Below are 17,500 nucleotides of genomic sequence, written 5' to 3'. Positions count from 1 at the left end.
TGGCCTTTATTTTTCAAAATGCTATATTTTCTGCTTACAGTCAAATGCTTTTTCATGCTACTTACAAAAATAAATACTTGTACTTTGCTCAGATCATAATAGCTCATTAGAGGAGGCTGATTTTGGACCCACACCACAACCTAACACCAGAGGGCTGCGGGGGCCTCGTGAACCTATCACATTGCCAGCGCTGGCTCTCTGGGGAAGCGGGGCCCTGAAGACGGGGATCCAACCTTCTTAATTGTGAACCTCATTAGTGATGGTTACTAAGCAAAACACACACCTACCTTCAGTGCATAGGAAGGAGATAAACAGTACGTCACAGATTCTAATGACCCTGGCACCCAGGGCGACCTTTAATTATTATATTTTTGTTCTCTTACACCTTAGTCATTAATGTAGAAAAACAAATTAGTTTATTTTTGTGGACTGCAGCAGATTCACAAATTGTCTTCCAGTTTTTATGTCTGAATCATATTTCATTCTGATGACCTGCACGGGCTTCATTCATTTTCCTGTGTACATGTCTGTCTGCCTCACGGGCGGCTCCTAAATCCAAGACCTCAGTCTAGAGAATGTGTCTTCAAACTGCTTAGTTTTATGGGTTCTTTTGCTCTAAAGAATTTAATCATGCTGTTTTGTTTGCAATTCACTTAAAAACAAAAAAACCAAAAAACCTCACATTACTTTCCCAACAATTCGTACGGGTCAGAATCTCATGGTTTTCGTGAAATGTCTTAGAGAGGAAAGGACCTCATGTTGGAGGGGAGGTGACACATGGTGGGACCCACACGTCCGCACGGAGCTGGTGACAGGGCGGCTTGGGAAGGCCCAGGGTCTGCGTGTTTCTGAAGTCTGACTTAACACGCCTGCCTGCCTGTCAGCCTTACCGAAATTCTTCTCTTTTAACAAGCAGTCCATCACTTGAAAGCATTTGGTTAGCAACATTTTATGCCGTTTTTTTCCTCACCCCCTCCACCCATCCCCCACGCGTGAATACCCACACGTGCGCACGCACACGCATACACACACACACACACACACACACACACACACACAGGTTCGCTCTCCGTGGAGGGCCAGGAGGTCCTTGAAGTCCATGAGCTCAGGCTCACGGGACCAGGATGTGAGCGCCCACCAAAAGGTGCCCAAAGCATCTGGGGATGAGCCGGATGGGGGCTAGACAAGCCAAAATAAAACCAAATACATTAAATCTGCAGGAAAAGCGCTCGGCAAAAGAAAGCTAGACATAGACAAACCAATAAAGTGAGGGCCATGGCAGGTGAGGTGGGTGGGAAAGCTGAGACCGCCAGTGAGGGAGGGGAGAGGGACGCCGGGGGTGGGGGGCCTCCGTCCCAGGGGCAGGGGTCTGACCAGTGAGGGGGCCTGGCGGGAGCAACTGGGCGTGAATCAACAGAAAGGATGGCACAAAGAAAAAGAAGCATCGCAAATAAAAAAAAGGCATGTAGCATGTGCCTACCATTTTCCAGATAAGAAGGGGCCGTACCTTCTGACGGGTCCAGGCGGCGGGCCCGCCGCCCGTGTTTGGAGTTGTTGTGCACAAACATGTTGTCAGACACGGCCAGCACGTGGCCGTCCACGTTGACCGTGGTCGACACGACAACCTGCAGAGACAAGCGCAGGTGAAACCGGAGTCGGAGGTGGAGGCGGGGTCCTGCCAGGTGTCAGGCCCCTTCATGGGTGCCCCAGCAAGCCAGCCCCCAAGGTCTCGAGCCAGCGACCCACTCTTGCTCCCGGATCCCCCTCGAGGCCATGTGCGCGCACAGCTTTTTTGGCTAATGGGGTGGGTGGGCGGTTTTGTTGTGACTCAAGATTGCTTCTCTTCCAGACCCGCTGCACTAATTACAGTTTAATCTCCTATTATGCTAACAAGTGAATTCAATTCACAGAAATATTCTTCTCACCATTAGCTTCAGAAACACCCCTCCAGCCACTCATTTTAAAGCTGCTATTTTGATTGATCTGTTCACATATTGATTAGATAGTTTATCTAATTAAAATGAGTTCACTGGAGACTGTCCTTCCTGGAAGACTTGTGAGGATTCAGAGTTGCCCCCCTCCCAAAAAAAGGCTTCATAAATCAGAAGCTGCTTCTGCTACCCACATCCTATCATCAAATGATCCCCGGGTCAATGTCACAATTACATCCAACGTCTGGTAATGAACGTGTTTGCATCTGAAAAGACCGAGTTGAATAGGAATAAAATGGTTTCAGTGCAGGGAAAGTTCCCTTTCTCAAGTTCATGGTGAAGGATGGCGAGGATGGCTAGCACCTGCTCTACCAAGGGAGTGTGATCCTGTTGGAGGGAAAGGCGCGGCCCTGAGATCCAGGTTCGGGGGGGTGGCCGGGGAGGAGATGGGGGCCGGGCTCCCTCACGTGCTCAGTGCTTCGCAGAAGTAAAAAAGGAAGTCACACCGGCAGGGACGGCCTTGAGGGCCCCAGACGTCCTCCCAGGGGAGCTTGGAACAAGCACCCCAGAAATGGCACTCCCTACCTAATGGACCCAGGAAACAGGAAATTACACCGGCCTTGCGAGTTTCCTCGGACAGAGGTGGGTCTGTATACTGCATTATTTCCAGAATAGCTGGGGTAGCACAGATGTGAGCGCAGGTTCAGTCTGGGTCTTACGGCAGGACCTGGGGGCCGGAGCCTGGATTTGGGGTGCAGAGAGTCCCGTTCTTTGCCACGTTTGGGCAGTGGAGGGGGCTGGTACCACCCAGAGAACCACAACCCCGCGGAGAACAGCTGGGCCGGGGGGTGGGCACACGTCAAGGCATGCCACGCACGGTGCGTTCAAAGCCACAGCTACAGTGGACCTCCGTTACTGACGAGCCACACCGATGCAAGATGCTAATGACAGAGGAGAGTCGGGGGGAGGGGAGGCCAGGGGCTCATGGGAATTCTTCACTTTCTGTGAAGTTTTTCTGTAAACCTAAATAAAACTGCTCTAAAAAAGAAAGTCTACTAGTTAAGAAAAAATGATACATAAAAGTGATTGTAAATAAATAGATTCTTTAAAAAGCAAAGCTGCATACTTATATGTAAATACATCTGTGAGTAATTGATTTTTTATAAAAATCTCAGGCCCCACAAGAAGACCGTTAAGCAGGACCAGTACCCACTGCACCCACCCCCCGCAAAAGAAGGGAACACCTTCCCAGATGACTCTCTCTGGCTGTGGGCATTGCCAAGATCGTTAAAGTCTCCACAACATCAGGCCCCTCTGTGCCTCGAAATAATGTCAGTGCACCACCAGCGTCCCCGGGTCCAGGCTCAGACATCTCAGCGTAACCTCTCTCTACTATCTCCGCTGCCCTGGCAGGGGTGGCTCTGACCCCACTCTGGGGCCACTACTCGCCTGGCAGCCGCTATGCAGGGGACGCAGGGCTGCCGGGGTCACAAAGGCACCCTCCTGGCAGGCTGTCCACCAGGCCCCGCCCTGGGCGCAGGCGGACCTCTACCGACACTGCCCCCGAATGGGGTGCAAAGACACAGGACTAACACCGAGCCGCGGGCTTGACCCTCTTTACATTCCTAGACCGTGATAAGTTAAAGAAACAAGAAAGGGTAAAAATAAAAATAAAAAGGGACACTGTCTTTGCTCTGTCATCTCTATATAGGTCAGTCACCAAGGGAAAAGCATAGTTGAGCAGAGAAAGCAGACAAGCTGTGTTTGTTTCTCGGCCGGGCCAGCCCTGCGGTGCACCTACAGAAAGATGCTGAGATTGTGGTGCCCACTGGAAATGTTGTGTAAGCCCTGACCTAGTGTTAAGTCCAGTTAAACCTCCTGAGAGGCAGAGAGATTAGCTAAAGAGAGGGAGGAAGTCCTTCTAGTAACTGCGGGCTCCACCTGTGACTGATGCTGCCTTCGGCCACTGGCGAGCCAACGTGTGACCTCCACTCTGCTCGACGGATCAACGTGAAGCCTCGCACGCGAGAGAAGCGCAAGCCCGCCCCACTGTGTGCAAGAGACACTGCCCCCCCCCCCGAGGGTCAGGGCATGACTGTGGGCGGGCCAACCAGCTCCACCGCTCTGACTGGCTGGTTGGATGTCAAGACAGATGTCACATTTCGCCTAAAGACTGAAGCATAACTTACATTTCTAAAAAGAAGCCTTGAGTGATTTGATGGTAAACTAGTCTAAATCCCAAAGAAGAAGTATTTGGTCACATCCAACCTAGCAGTGAGCTCCCAAATTCTTCTCTGGTGGGTAGGGACCAGGAGTGGTTTTGGGTCCCAACCCAGATATTTTTACAATTAAAATCAGCAAAACAATCCATCATGTGTGCTGAGCACACTTCACCCTGAAGTCACCTCCTAGTCATTCACAAACAAAGGCAAGAAAACCATGACTGGATCAGAACTTATCCCTGAGCCCAACTGGCTCTCCACGCCTCTCCTCGAGAGGAAATCCTCCGATCTGAGGATAACTAACCAGGGGACAAGTTAGCCTGGGTTCAGGAACACGGTCTAGCTCCCAGGTGTGGAATTAAGGAGGCGAGAACAGCCCAGCCTCAGGGGAGGGAAGCTGAGCTGGGGAAACATTCTGGAATTGGTAGAGGCCTGAATGGAACAGCTGCAGCGCCCTCAGTCCTGAGTACACCCCGCATATTACCTAGTGGTCCTCCCCTACCACAGATCAATCCATCCCTAAGGAAGACCTTCAGCATGGGCTCCAAAGTCTAACCAACTGAACAAGCATGAACAGCAAGGTCCAACTGAGGAAACAGACTAAATGAGAGGCTATCCTTATGAGGACTTTACTTGCAGAAACCCTGAAACAGTCATTCTGAAACACACCCACAGGACTCACCACCATCGGATGTAAGACAGACCCCACCTTAACCTACAGCCCTGATCACTCTGATTTCGGGGTACCCCGCAGCCCGACACAGAGGGCCAGGGCGGTGTGCACTGCCCCAGGAAGCAGAGGCACACGCTGTCATCAGAGCAAAAGCTCAGGTCACGTGTCCAGAGCCAGCTTCACTTTGTCACGGGCCACACCTGGGCTCCATGACTCTGGCGGACTGAGGTGCCAGATCATTTTTAAAGCATTCGATTTAAATACTCTTTCGAATGAGCCCATCCTGGCTCATTTGCACCCAAGCCCCTGAGAACTAAAGACTGGTTTCTGAACAACTGCAACATCAGGGAATTCAACTTTCATAGTGTTAAGTCTGGACCACGGTCCAGAATCGTGTACCTGGAATCTTCGCATGTCCCGAGGGTTGCCTGCATTCTTCAAACAGTTCTGATTGCACTTGAGGAAAAACTTTAGAAAGAATCTATAAAAATACAAAAAATGGATATTTGTTAGGGTTATCAGACAAAAGACACAGACTTTTTTGAAAGACGCTCTTGCATGGGGAGCCGACCCCATACCACCTGCTGGCTGCCCTGTAGCGGGCAATAGGGAGAGAGAGAACTCGGGAGAGGCCAGACAGGCACCTCTGGGTCCACTGGCCACTGTGGAAGATCTCCACACAAGGAAGCAGTGACTTACATTTGTCTTGACACTGTGAGGGTTTCCAAGCTTTATAATAACAACCGTGACTTAAATTGGCCATTTCTCACCTGGATCTTTGCAGGACCATTAATCACTGGGGACCTGTCCACCCCAGAGAGGGCTGCCAGCTTCAGCAAATAAAAACACAGGATGCCTAGTTAAATTTGAATTTCAGATAAACAACGAATAATTTTTTAGGCTAGGCCTGTCCCAAAGCATACTTATCCTTAAAAAAAAAAAAAAAAAAAAAAAATTATTTCTCCGAAATTCAAATTTAACTGGACGTGCTGAATTCTACCTGGCAACCCAAGCCCAGGGGCCATCACTGCCTAGGTAAGCACACTTTTAAAGAGGGGCTTTTCAAGTTACAATAGGTATGACTCTTAAGAGAAGATCTGGGGTGCTGTTTTAAGGGCGGCAACGACTTCTGTGAAAGGCCTACGTGTGGTTTTAAGGGACCGATCGAGACCCCCCCCTCGCCCCCGCGATGAGGCAAGGAGACCGTCGCTTAGGGGGAGGGGACCAGGCGCTGCCCTGGTTGGAGGGGAGGCCGGTCGCAGCGCTGCTTCTGCTTCCCGCCAAGGCCTGGCCTTGTTCTGAAGCGTGACGTTTCAGGGGTCCTGACAGAGTGTTGAGATGCTGTGACAGAAATATCATCACCTTGTCCTCCCCATTCCCGCGTGCTCTGTGACAAACATGGAAGCTCTGGCTCACAACAGGAGCGCGTGGACCCCGGGAGGCCCGGCTGCACCGCCGGCCACGTGAGAACAGGGGGTCTCGGCCCTGCACCAGCTCGGCTGTCTGGAGAAGGCTGCCTGAGCCCAGAAAAGCTGGGGCCTCTGGGCTGACACCCCGTCTACAAGGCTATCAACAAACATCTCCCCTATCTTCTTTCCAAATACCCTCTGTCCTGCTGGTTGATGACTAATTTTTTATGAAGTTTCACACTATTTCCTTGACTTCAACCTGACAGTCAAGCTTCCTTGCGGCTGATTATCATATCAGAAAATAAAAAGATTTGGGAGGCTGAGATTCATGTCTCCAGCTGCATTCCCAACATACCCCGGACGACTTTCCACCAGGGCAGAGGAAAATCCGACTGATGGGAAAAAGAATAGTGGCCACTTAATTAAATTTCCTTACATCCCGCGCGGCCTCACTATTTTAGGCCAGAATTTACATCTTTTATTAACTCGCCTCACCTATACACTTAGCTCACCGCGCCTCTGAACACCATCTGCCATCAGCATACAGTAAGCCGCCCGGCCGCCCACCCACCAATTTCTCCTAACAACCGCGGTGCAATTAAGCTCCACGCGCTCCGCAGCGAGGTAAATTAAGCGCACCTGCGGCCCCCCTGCGCCCAGCCGCGTAAGGGCCTAACAAGGTGAGGGCGTCACAAAGTTACCGTCCTGTCAGGCCATTAGGTTCTCACTTTGGGGGCAGCAGCCACACGGCGCAATTACGCCGCACGTTACCGCCCAGGGCCACTCATCTGCGTGGAGCCGACTGGGGGAGCTTTCTGTGGTCCGATTTCTCCCCCCTCCAGAGGAGGTTTCTTTCAGTTCCTCGGTGTCTGCTTAGCCAGTTCACCCTTTCACCTCCCGGAGAGCAGAGCGGGCATTGAGCCTGAACGGCCCTCGCCGTGCATGGCCACTGTGGGCATGAGTGGCCTGGCCCCCGTGGGCCTTCACTACCGTCAGCTGCAGAAATGGGCAAAGTTGGGCGCTGGGCCCCCTCACCACCCCAAGCATCTCGGGGTCAACTCCGGAGCAGGTGGGTGCGTGTGTGCACGCACACACACTCTTACACGTTTTGGACGTGTAGGCAATGGTAGGGTTCTTTTCAAAGTTTCTCAAAAAGCAGCGAGAGGACTTAGGAAAGACCTGCAGATCTGGAGTGTACGGCCCTACAGAGCAGGATCCCTCCCGGGCACTCGGGCCCCAATTACACAAACGAAATAAGGCCCAGCGTGCGTGGGAACGGGCGCAGGTTGGGTCCTCATGGAGGAAGAGGAGCCTTGCGCTTAGTTTTCGCCCTCATTTCGGTTCCTCGAGGATTCAATCGGGCCTCCTCGAGGTGGGCGGCACGGTCCAGCCAGCGCACGGCTCCCGACCCCGCGCACCGTCACGTCCGGAGCGAGCGTGTGCCTCTGCCAGCGAGCGCTCACTGGCGTTGGGGCGCGTGGGTAGCGTGCGAAAGGGACGCGGACGCGTGAAGTCAAATGGTGGTTCTCATCCTTTACTCAATTACCCTTTAATTGGCTTTTTTCTAAGAAATATCTGACAGGCACTTTACATATCTCACTTCTAGAGTCTGGTACACAAAGGATTTAATACTCTTGTTATGAAAGGAAAAATCTTTCCTATGTCAGAAAATCTTTGGCTTTAACACCAATAAACTCTTTATTACTGCTAACCATGGATTTGCTGCTCGATGGCAAGGAGGCGATAAAAATTCTAACCTGTCATTAGTACATTATGCTTAATTGTACAGTGTGCTCCCGGCTGCATCTGTTGGCCCATCATCAAAATGACCATTATGTACACTAATTCCCTGACCCTGTCTTTATTTCCCTAAAGAGTCATCATCTTTCACAGTAGGTACCAGAGTAAATCAAGCTTGAAATATGGGCTTTATTTACTTGTTTCTCCCAGGCAGGAGGGGAAGCAGCAGCTCAGGGCAAACTGCTACACATCAGTCGAAACTCCCCAGTAATGTTCCGCTCGGAAACAGCGCACAAAATCCTGGAAAGTTCTCAGCAGCGATTACAAGGGGGAAAGGTGTGATCTCATTACTTTGGAAGTCAGGTTTCCTCTTTTAGGGCGCGCGGGGATTAGCAGAGAAGCCACATGGGTGATGTCCTTCGCTCTTAGGAGAGCAGGTATCAGCAGGCTGTCTCTCCCGACTCTGGGGCATCCTGTGAAGATGGGCCCAGGGCCCCTCTAACTGGGAGGCAGGGACGGGAGAGCTGCTGGGTCCAGCCACTGAGAGCTTGAGCCTGAGCTGGAGACTCCAAGGCCGCCCTCCCTTCTGCAGGGACAGTTCGGCTCAGCAGAAAGTTCAGTGTGGCCTCGGTGGCGTCCGTGCCAGCGTCCTCCCCGATAATGCCAGTGCCCCCGGAAGTGCTCCGCAGCAGGACACGGGCACCTTCAGCGGGACTCGAACAGCAGGACTGACCGTGTTAGCTGGAGCCCACTCTGGGTACCACGCAATAAGGGGGCAAGCCCTCACACCTCAGTAACCGATTTCAAAGTCTGCTCCCCTTCTGTGTGTTTAAGCTATGAATTAGTTCATTTATATTTACTTTTATGAAGCTGATTAACCAGGGCTTCTCTATCTGATGAAAATCATTTTAATTGTAGTGTTAGGCTCCTGTGTAATATCCATTACATTATGAACTGTTTAAATTCTACATGGGTATTGTGTAAATTGGCCCTTTGTGGGCCAGCAGGCAATTAGGACCAAACACTCTCCTTTAAGCGGCTACAGAACTTTGTGGTGTTGTTCAGGACAATCAGAAACAAAGGAGGCTGTTTAATTGTAATTTAATGGAATATCAAGGAGTCCGTGGCATTAGACGCTGGCAACAGAGAGCAGGAGAGAAAAATTAACTGCAATTATGTTTGATTAAAGCTATCCTTCTCAATAATCAGCGGTCCTGACAGGCCATGGGGCTCTAGTGGGTTCCAGGATGGCAAAAGGTGTTGAGCAATATTAGGGCCAATAAAGGGGGTATTAGCATAGCTAATTACAGCCCTGCAAAACCTGTAAAGGGGGCCTCTGTGTATTGTAATGTGTGAAGTAATTGGCCAAGGCCGTTATCAATTACATAAGGAATGAATTTGGTTTGTCAGAGAAAAGCTGATGAGATGCATCTCATCTGACACCAGCCCCTTCCCTCCTGTTTCCAGTAGCTAAGAACTTGCCCACTTTTATCAAACGCTGCAACTTACCAATGGCCAAATCGCTGATAAAATTATCTCGCCAGTAAGCGTTAAGGTAATTAATACCACTCATCCTCCCCGCCTTCCCTGCCGCTGCTCTTCCTCACCTAGCCGAAGCCACTAATCATGTCATGATGATTTCTTTCCCTCTGGTCAGAGGAGAAACGGATTGTCTCCTTAGAAATGCAGTGGGCTTGGCATGCGCACCCTGGTGATTGAGGAGAAAAAGGAAACGTGGAGCTGTCTCCACGGCTGTTCTTTGCATGTGGCGACCACACGTCCCACGCAGCACCTCAGGAAACACTACATGCAGAGATTTAAGAAAATTTTTTTAACTGTCGAGTTTTAGACTGTCTCGGGGCCTGGTCTTGCGGGTGCTTGGAAACAGGAGTGACCACAAGCTTCAAGGCCATGAGGCCGCAAGCCGGGATACCCAGGTGGGCCCCCTGAGCACAGGTGACGGGCACAGCCAGGACAGAGCTCCGGCTTCCAGCAGCCCCTCCCGCACGTGATCCCAGCCTCAGTCCGAGCGGCCGCGGCCTCCTCTCCTGGCCCTCGATCACAAGTGACGTGGGAAGCCTGAGCCCAGGGTTGAAAAGTATTGGTATCTGGGGCAGGGGTGGGGAGTCCCGATTTTCCACCTTAAGGCTGAGCTCTTAACAAGCAGCAAACTAATGCCACTGGATAGGCCTCCATGTCATCCATCAAAACTCCCAAAGCATCTGTGTGTAAATCACGGCGCTGACAGCTTCCGGGGTCCCGGGAGGGCAGGGACCCCATTCCTGATCGAGCCCCCATGTCTTTAGTGACTGCATCCAGGACGCAAAACCAGGAGGCTTTTTCATACCTAATAACCTTGACAAGGAAGAGTGAGTCGAGAAAAGAGGCCGGAAGATGCAGCTGGGAAAGTCGCCACCCTCTGGTGGCTGCCAGGGGCTGCGGGGCTGGGGAAGTGCCTGATGGGCACGGGGTCTCCTTTTGGGGGGTGACAGGAATGTTCCGAAGGAGATGGTGGTGCCTGCACAGGCCTGCGACTGGACTGAACACCACTGACCCGTTCCCCTGACAGCGGGTAACTGCGTGTGCCGCCCGCCTCGCTTCCATGCGCCACCGCAGCGAGGAGGTCCCCGCCCAAAGGGACGAGGAGCCCCACAGGGCAGCGGCCCCTCTCGGGGTGTCGGTCGCCGCGGCCGCTACTGTCCTCTTGAAGGGAAACAGTGAAAGAGTCAAATTAAAAGATAGAGCCTTTAAGAGACTTTTCCCTGACTGATAAGGAAGTGACTGGTGGCGGAGTGCTTGCCTCCAAGTCCCGGCTAATTACTGGGAAGTCCCTGAAAGCAGTGGCCGCAGCTGTGGTGTGTGCCGGGCCATCAGTCGCTGCGGTATTGATTACTGAGCAATCCTAGCCGATCGGCTTCTGGGGCTCAGAGACAATGTGCTTCCTTCAGAAAACCTGTAATGAGCAGTTCCTATACACGAGTACACTCTGCTGACATCAGATCTGTGCACTGAGATAGTACACAGGTCAATACGTATCGGATTTCCAAAATGCGAGGGTCTTAATGTCAGGCCTCTCTTTTTCTCCCACTCCTGCCATTAGCTATGGCTGGGCTCGCGTCCTCTAATGCCATACGGGAGGGAAAATCTGCTCCATTAGTCTGATTTATTCTTCAAATATGCCATGACAAATTGCTTTAACACCAGACTTATTAAATTCTTGTACATTTCAAGTTATGGGTCTCATATACTTGTAGTGCCTGCATGACGTCATCAGGAAGGGGCCAGAGGGGGGACGGGACTGAATTTTACAGCTGGGCCCAGATGGCCTTTGTGAGGGGCCTCCCTCCCGGGCAAGAGGGGATGGGGCTGCCCGACTCCCCACTGCGGGTTCCTGGTCCCCGTGGGTGCCGTCCCCCGGCACGCATGATATCCTGCATGGAAATGCAGATAGAGGAGGATTTGAAAATATCCACGGCTTGACTCGCGGTTCAACAATTACTGGCCTTTGTCTGGAGGTTCCTGCTCTACTGTAGCAGAGGCTGTCTCTAGTGGGCTGGAGCTATTTTACTTTCCCTCGCTGTAGTAACCACACCGCATTAACAATATTTGTACTACAATCGCCAAGGGACCCACTTCCCAGATTCTATCACTTCTTTATCTCCTGACAAATACCTCACTATCGAACATTATTAGGTTTAGAAAATTAACCCTTCGAGGTCCACAGCCACACCAGGCCCCACCGTCCCTCCAAAGAGCCTTATCGCTAAATTTCTTCTATAATGGTTTTTCGTTTCATCACAATTTCAGCAGCGGCTGTCAAGAGGCACTTACAGATACCATGATCTTGTACTTGTGCGATGATTCTCATTAAAACGATGCCAAGGAGATCTGATGGGATTTAATAGCTTTGCTGGCCAGTTCGATCTCCACGCCCATGACACATCCTGCCGAGCCCTCCTTTTGGAGAAATGTGTATGACTCGCATTAAACTTTTCTGGGTGGTTTTAACGTGTTCAGATAAGTAAAACCCAGGTAGACGTTCTCGAAGCAAATGCATGCCCAAGCTCTGCGCTTTTCCGTTACCCTCCCTGGCTTGCTGTCAGGATTCTAGTTAGTATTTTCTGTAACCGTTCCTGATAGTTCATGATAGTTTTGATAAGGTTATCTGTTTAAAAGAAGTCAACTGCACAACACAAAGGAAATGTGAAGTGCGCTATATTTACACCAGGGTTCTTGTTTCAAGTGCCTATCTTTCTTCTCTCCCCCTTTACCTATTTCTCTATTTCTAATGGGCGATGCGGAATTGACGTTATTTCCCCAGCAGATCACTCGCCCTGTCAATCAGTCTGTATTTTGTCTTTCGCTGCGGGCTCATTAAGACAGCCTCCTCACTCCCTCTGGACACCGCTCTATTTGCCAGCTCTGATCACGAAGCTCCTTATTTAAGAAAAATGCCAGCATCACTTGTCTCACATCAGATGCACCCCCTGACTTGTTGCCAGCTCCAGGGGAGACTTTTACAGAGACTTCGTGCACAGAGATTAAGTGCCTATGCTTATCCGAACTTAGGGTTTCAAACCTCTCCCACCGAACGGGTGTGCGTTTGGAGGGATCTGAAGACGAGGGGAATCGCCCTTCTTGCCATTCTGATTTCTGTTGGCAGCGGAGAGCATCCTCAAAACAAACACAAGGTTTTCTGTTTGGGGTTTATTTCCCCCCCACCCCCCACCAATCTCCAAGTGGGAAAGACCTTGTTCGTGTTTTCCTATTCAGACACACGTTTTCCTCGTCCATGCCAGCTTGCTTAATTAAGAACCATCATCTTCGTGGGCTGAATTATTAATAAAAAAAAAATCACATTTGAAATCAAGCCTGTGCGTGCACACAGGACACCAGTGTCGAACCTGCCTACGCCGGCCTCTCTAGCCTTTTAGGTCCTGATTAAAAACTTATTAAAACATTATAAATGATTAATGGGAGCCCAGCTCTGACTGGCAATTATTAGTTTTAATGCAGGTAATGCAGCTTAATGAGGGGCACATGTGTGCAAAGCTTTAACTTCATTACTCCTGCGTGTCAACAAATACAAGAGAAATGTGTGTCCGGGTCATCCATTACTTGAAACAGCACCGAGCCTTCCCTCTTCCCCTCCCTTTGTTGATGAGCCAGGAGCCGTAAATTAAGCCCTTTCTGTGGCTCAGGGAAGAACCAAGGTGTTCAAATCACGGGCCCCCCTGCCCAGCTCCCCACGCCTCCGTACAGCCCTGTGTGTGAATATTATCCCACAGATTCTCTTTCCTGGAGCCCTTCGGCACGTGGGAATTTTGCACTGGAATTGTTGCAGGTTGTCATTGTCTCGGCTTGGAAACAAGAGCTCCTGACATTCAGAGCCGATTGGGTGTTTTTGCTTTCCAGTTTGGAAAGGTTCGTGGAGGAGTTTCACTCCATCCTGCCAGCGCCTAATTCATGATACATGGTTTCCCTAAATATCTGGATGCGGTGTGCTCTAAGGGCCCGTGTCCTGGTGTGCAGGGATCGTGCACACCCGTGTCCCCCTGGCCAGAAAGGCGTTCTCAGGCTGGAACGCAGAAACACAAGGAAACACCCGTTGGCGGGCGCCCGGCTGCAAAGCGGAGATGTCGGGGCGAGCCCGGGCTGGGGAAGAGGCTGGATGCTGAAGAGATGCATGTACGATGCTGCGAGTGGGGAGCCCGCATTGCGTCGTCCGCCCACAAAGGGGCCTATACAAGTCGCCCGCCCCACCTGGGACCCTCAGGCCGGGCCTGCGTGCAGCCCACAGCCGGGAGCGGGCGGCTCGGCCCAAGTTCCCAGTCACCTTTTATTTTCTGTTTTTGTGACAAGCAGCCAGATCCGAGCTGATCTCCACTATCTGTTTGAAGAGTATTCAGGACTATTTGCATCACTTTATCGCTAATGTATAATATATGGCTTTAAAGTGGGCCCAAGCACTGTCTTGTTACCGAGCATGAAAAAAGTAAAGGCAATAAAGATACATTAGCCCTCTCAAGCACAGCGGCTATCATGCAAGCAAGAAAGGTTGCTGCTTCGAGTTAAGAGGCAACCTTTCTGCCTGCCTAAGACAATGGAAGAGCAAAGAAAATGTCAAATCAAGAAAAGCTGGATTTAGAGATGCGGCGGCCCAGAGTGACGCCCGTGCCACGTTTTGTGAAACTATAATGCTGTTGGCAGCAAAGACCCGTGTCTCTGATTCATCTAGGGCCGCATGGCAAAGCTTTGTCAGCCTGTGCAAGGCATAAATAATTCAGGGTGAGAGACGGCAATTACAGGGCCCTGCACAAGCAAAATGAATATTTTATGAGGACTAAAACTGCTCTGGAATGAATCACACACACGGCGTCGCACACACATGGCAAGGGGCTCACACATGGCAGCCCCAAGAACAGAGAAGCGCGGCCCTCATCTCCTTCCAGGCTGTGGACGGCAAACCCAGTGGATGGTAATCAGCAAACACAAAAAAGCCTCCCCCCCCCGCCCCCCACCTCGCCTGGCCGGGGCTGCCGGCTCCCACGCTCCCGAGAGATGCTCGGCCCCGAAAACGCCCGGCAGGGAGGCCAGAGACCCTTGGCTGATAAACCCCACAAGTTTGATGTTAAGTGGGTAGTTCTGAACTAGCATGGTGGGCTTGCTTATTGTTTCAGTTGTTCAAACTATGGATAGGCGTCAGCTGGGAACCTTCTATTGGTGAGCAGGTGATCTGGATGCTGGTCCAAGGAGAAAAAACAGCTCTGTTGTCCTCGATGAAATTGAAGAGAGCTGAGGAAGGCGGGGCCGCGGGAGCCTGGGTGAGTGTTACCCTCACCGCGCCCCAGCTCTCCGCCTGAGTTTTCATTTCCTTCCCAGGTGAAGCATGTTCTGCGGCTCTACCTCTGTCTTCTGGACCTGAATCCTACAGGATCCAGGTCACCTAACAGGAGGGCTGGGACTACGGCTTTTTATCTCCAAACTTGCATGCAAAAGTTGCTTTCCTCGCTTTGAAAAGCGGTACCCTGCTAATGGGGGTAGGATTATGGCAAAAGAGATCTTAAAAGGCTGAAAGGATGGTTTCATCTGTTACATTTCCTCCAAAAAATGCTCCTGCTGAACTGCTAGGAACAAATAACAACATTGTTCACGAGGCTGAGGAGGCCAGTCCCACTGGTGAATGGCCATTGTGTTTGTCCAGCTACTGATACCTGGGCTTTTGTGGAGGAAAGAAGGCCGGGGGCCGTGACATCAACACAGCACAAGTGTCCCTCTGTGCAGACACCCCGAGAGGGTCCTCACCGTGGTGGAAACCAAACACCAGATCCCTCAGAGAAGGATTTTCTTTAAATCCAACTCCAATGCATTGTTTATGAAAACAAGGCTATTAGGTATATTAATAATTTGATAAATAGGGATTTGCCCTTAATTATTCATGAAGAACATTTGGCAACAGTAAAATTATATTCACAGAACAGGTTTATAAACCAGCTAATTATAAATTAAGTATGCAAGAGAAAATTGCTAACCTTGAAATTAAAATATTTTATGATTCTGCAATTACAAAAAAAAAAAAAAAAAGGTAGAGAATTATCAAAACCCCAGTGTGAGCAGAGAGTACACAGGACCCTACAGATGGCACGGTGTGGGCTGGGGGAGTGACAGCAGAAAACGTGGGCCAGGAAAAGTGCCTCCACCTCCCCCTGCAGCCCTAGGAGTGGAGGTGGCCTCCAGACAGCACCACTCTGCTTGTTCTGCTCAACTGCAACTCTCCAAGAGGATAAGCTGACAGAACCAGCATCCATCCCGACAAGGCAGCTTAGCAACCTCAGGAAGGCCCTGCCTGCTCTCTGCAAAGGACACGGTGTGTCACCTCTGCCTGCTGTCAAGCCCGGGCACGTGGGCAGGCCGGTGTGTTCCCATCACTGTGCTCGGGGCCCCCAAGGAAGCCCCCGAACGCCCCTCTGACCCCCACTTCACTACCCTCCTACTGGGGCGGGCTCCACACTGAGCTGGGGGTCCAGAGGGACAATATTGGTGATGTCAGAGAGGCCCGCAGTACCGCCGGTCCCCACTAGAGGGCTTTTCATGGCGGCGTCAGTGGGGAGCAGGCAGATGCCCCGGTGCTGCCAGGATGCAAACAAACTTGGGACCAAGCTTCCTGTGAGCTGGGTCACCCCAGCTCAGTCTCTGACTCTTCCAGAGGACTTCACGGTCAGGGGGCTCTGTCCACACCCACCCACGGCCCCCCGCAGCCCCCCGGGAGCTAAACGCCGGAAGCACACCCCTGGTGAGTTTCACAAACATTTCCCTTTCCTCATCTGATAAGAAAAGACACAGCAAGGCCTGGTGGTGGGATGAATTGGGAGATTGGGACTGACATATATACACTAATATATATAAAATAGATAACCAATAAGAACCTGCTGTATAAAATTCAAAAAAAAAAAAACACACAGCAAAGCTTTCCTTCACCTTTTCATGACTAGATATCCTCACCCTTAATTTGAGCAGATATCAAAAGAATTAAGGAAAGCGACAGGATGAATTAATTGAAGAATATCCTGTTTTTTTAAAAGAAAGAAGAAAAAAGTCAGACATAGTCCTTAACTTCTCTCCCCCTGGCTTTGTCCCATGTGCCGAAAAGGCAGCCTGCAAGGCTCAGAGGGCACAGGGGCCAGCCCTGCCTCTGACGCCCTCAGATGTGCTCACTCAGATTCCGCGTGCTGTCTTCACTCTCCTGAAACAGAGAGAAATGAGCAAAATCCACTGAAGTGCTGTTGCCTCTTTTTGCTTATGAAGAGTCTTGACTTCCCCGAGAGTCAAAAGCCCCGTTAATTGCTCCCGTAGCAAAGACTACAGAGCAGGGCACCCCTTCCCGCCCCTGCGCCACCCCGGCGCTGCGAGACACAGCTGCGGGTCAGGCGGCCAACCAATCGGGAGGGCTCCGGGAACTCAGATAATGAAAATTTTTTCATGTATAAAATCCTTAATCAAAATGCTAGTGGCGTCATCTTGTAGAGCAGACACTGCAACTTAAAATTAATATACAACAGAAACTTTAACAGAAGGAACACCCCCGGCCGTGCACTACAAGCGCTCCTGAACCGTGGCCTGGAGGGTCACACCGGGCTCCTGCGTGGCACTGACCCCGCCTCGCGCCAACAGCATGGAGATCAGAGGAACAACGGCCGCTGCCCCGGCATCCCCGAGGCCTGGAGGGACTCCAAACTTTGGAGACAAATCAGCAAAGATGATGCCCCACGGCCAGTGCCGAGACACCGAGAGGCGTGTCTCGCAGGAGGGCCAGCCTGATTTGGGACATGGCTGGAAGCCACCTTCAACCTATTAGTTTAACTCCATCCGCTGGTCGCTGAGGAATATTTTTATCATTTGGACTAGACTGTTTACCGTTTGATAGGATACATTTCCTTCTTTACCTCTGGGATGCACCACAGATGCTAAGCAACTTCCCCTAACAATATTTAAATTGCTTACAAAGCCTCTCTAAATATTTGCTAT

General features: G+C 51.0%; 1 protein-coding gene across 11 annotated transcripts in view; it reads right to left on the bottom strand.

Moving 5' to 3' along the window:
• EBF3 (EBF transcription factor 3) overlaps nt 1–17,500 on the bottom strand; it is a 117,461-nt gene that overhangs the window by 34,796 nt on the left and 65,165 nt on the right. For 7 of the 11 annotated variants that reach the window (XM_057530578.1, XM_057530581.1, XM_057530579.1 and 4 more), the window contains exons 7-8: nt 5,226–5,307; nt 1,481–1,625 (exon numbers count right to left, since the gene is read on the bottom strand). In XM_057530578.1, the coding sequence (XP_057386561.1) occupies nt 1,481–1,625; nt 5,226–5,307 (227 nt within the window). The remainder of the gene's footprint in view (nt 1–1,480; nt 1,626–5,225; nt 5,308–17,500) is intronic. The other 4 variants (XM_057530580.1, XM_057530583.1, XM_057530584.1 and 1 more) reach the window with 1 other exon arrangement.

Source organism: Balaenoptera acutorostrata, chromosome 16, assembly GCF_949987535.1.
Source record: "Balaenoptera acutorostrata chromosome 16, mBalAcu1.1, whole genome shotgun sequence".
In the NCBI taxonomy this organism is placed as follows: Eukaryota; Metazoa; Chordata; class Mammalia; order Artiodactyla; family Balaenopteridae; genus Balaenoptera; species Balaenoptera acutorostrata.
This window is presented reverse-complemented; position numbering and strand designations above follow the sequence as displayed.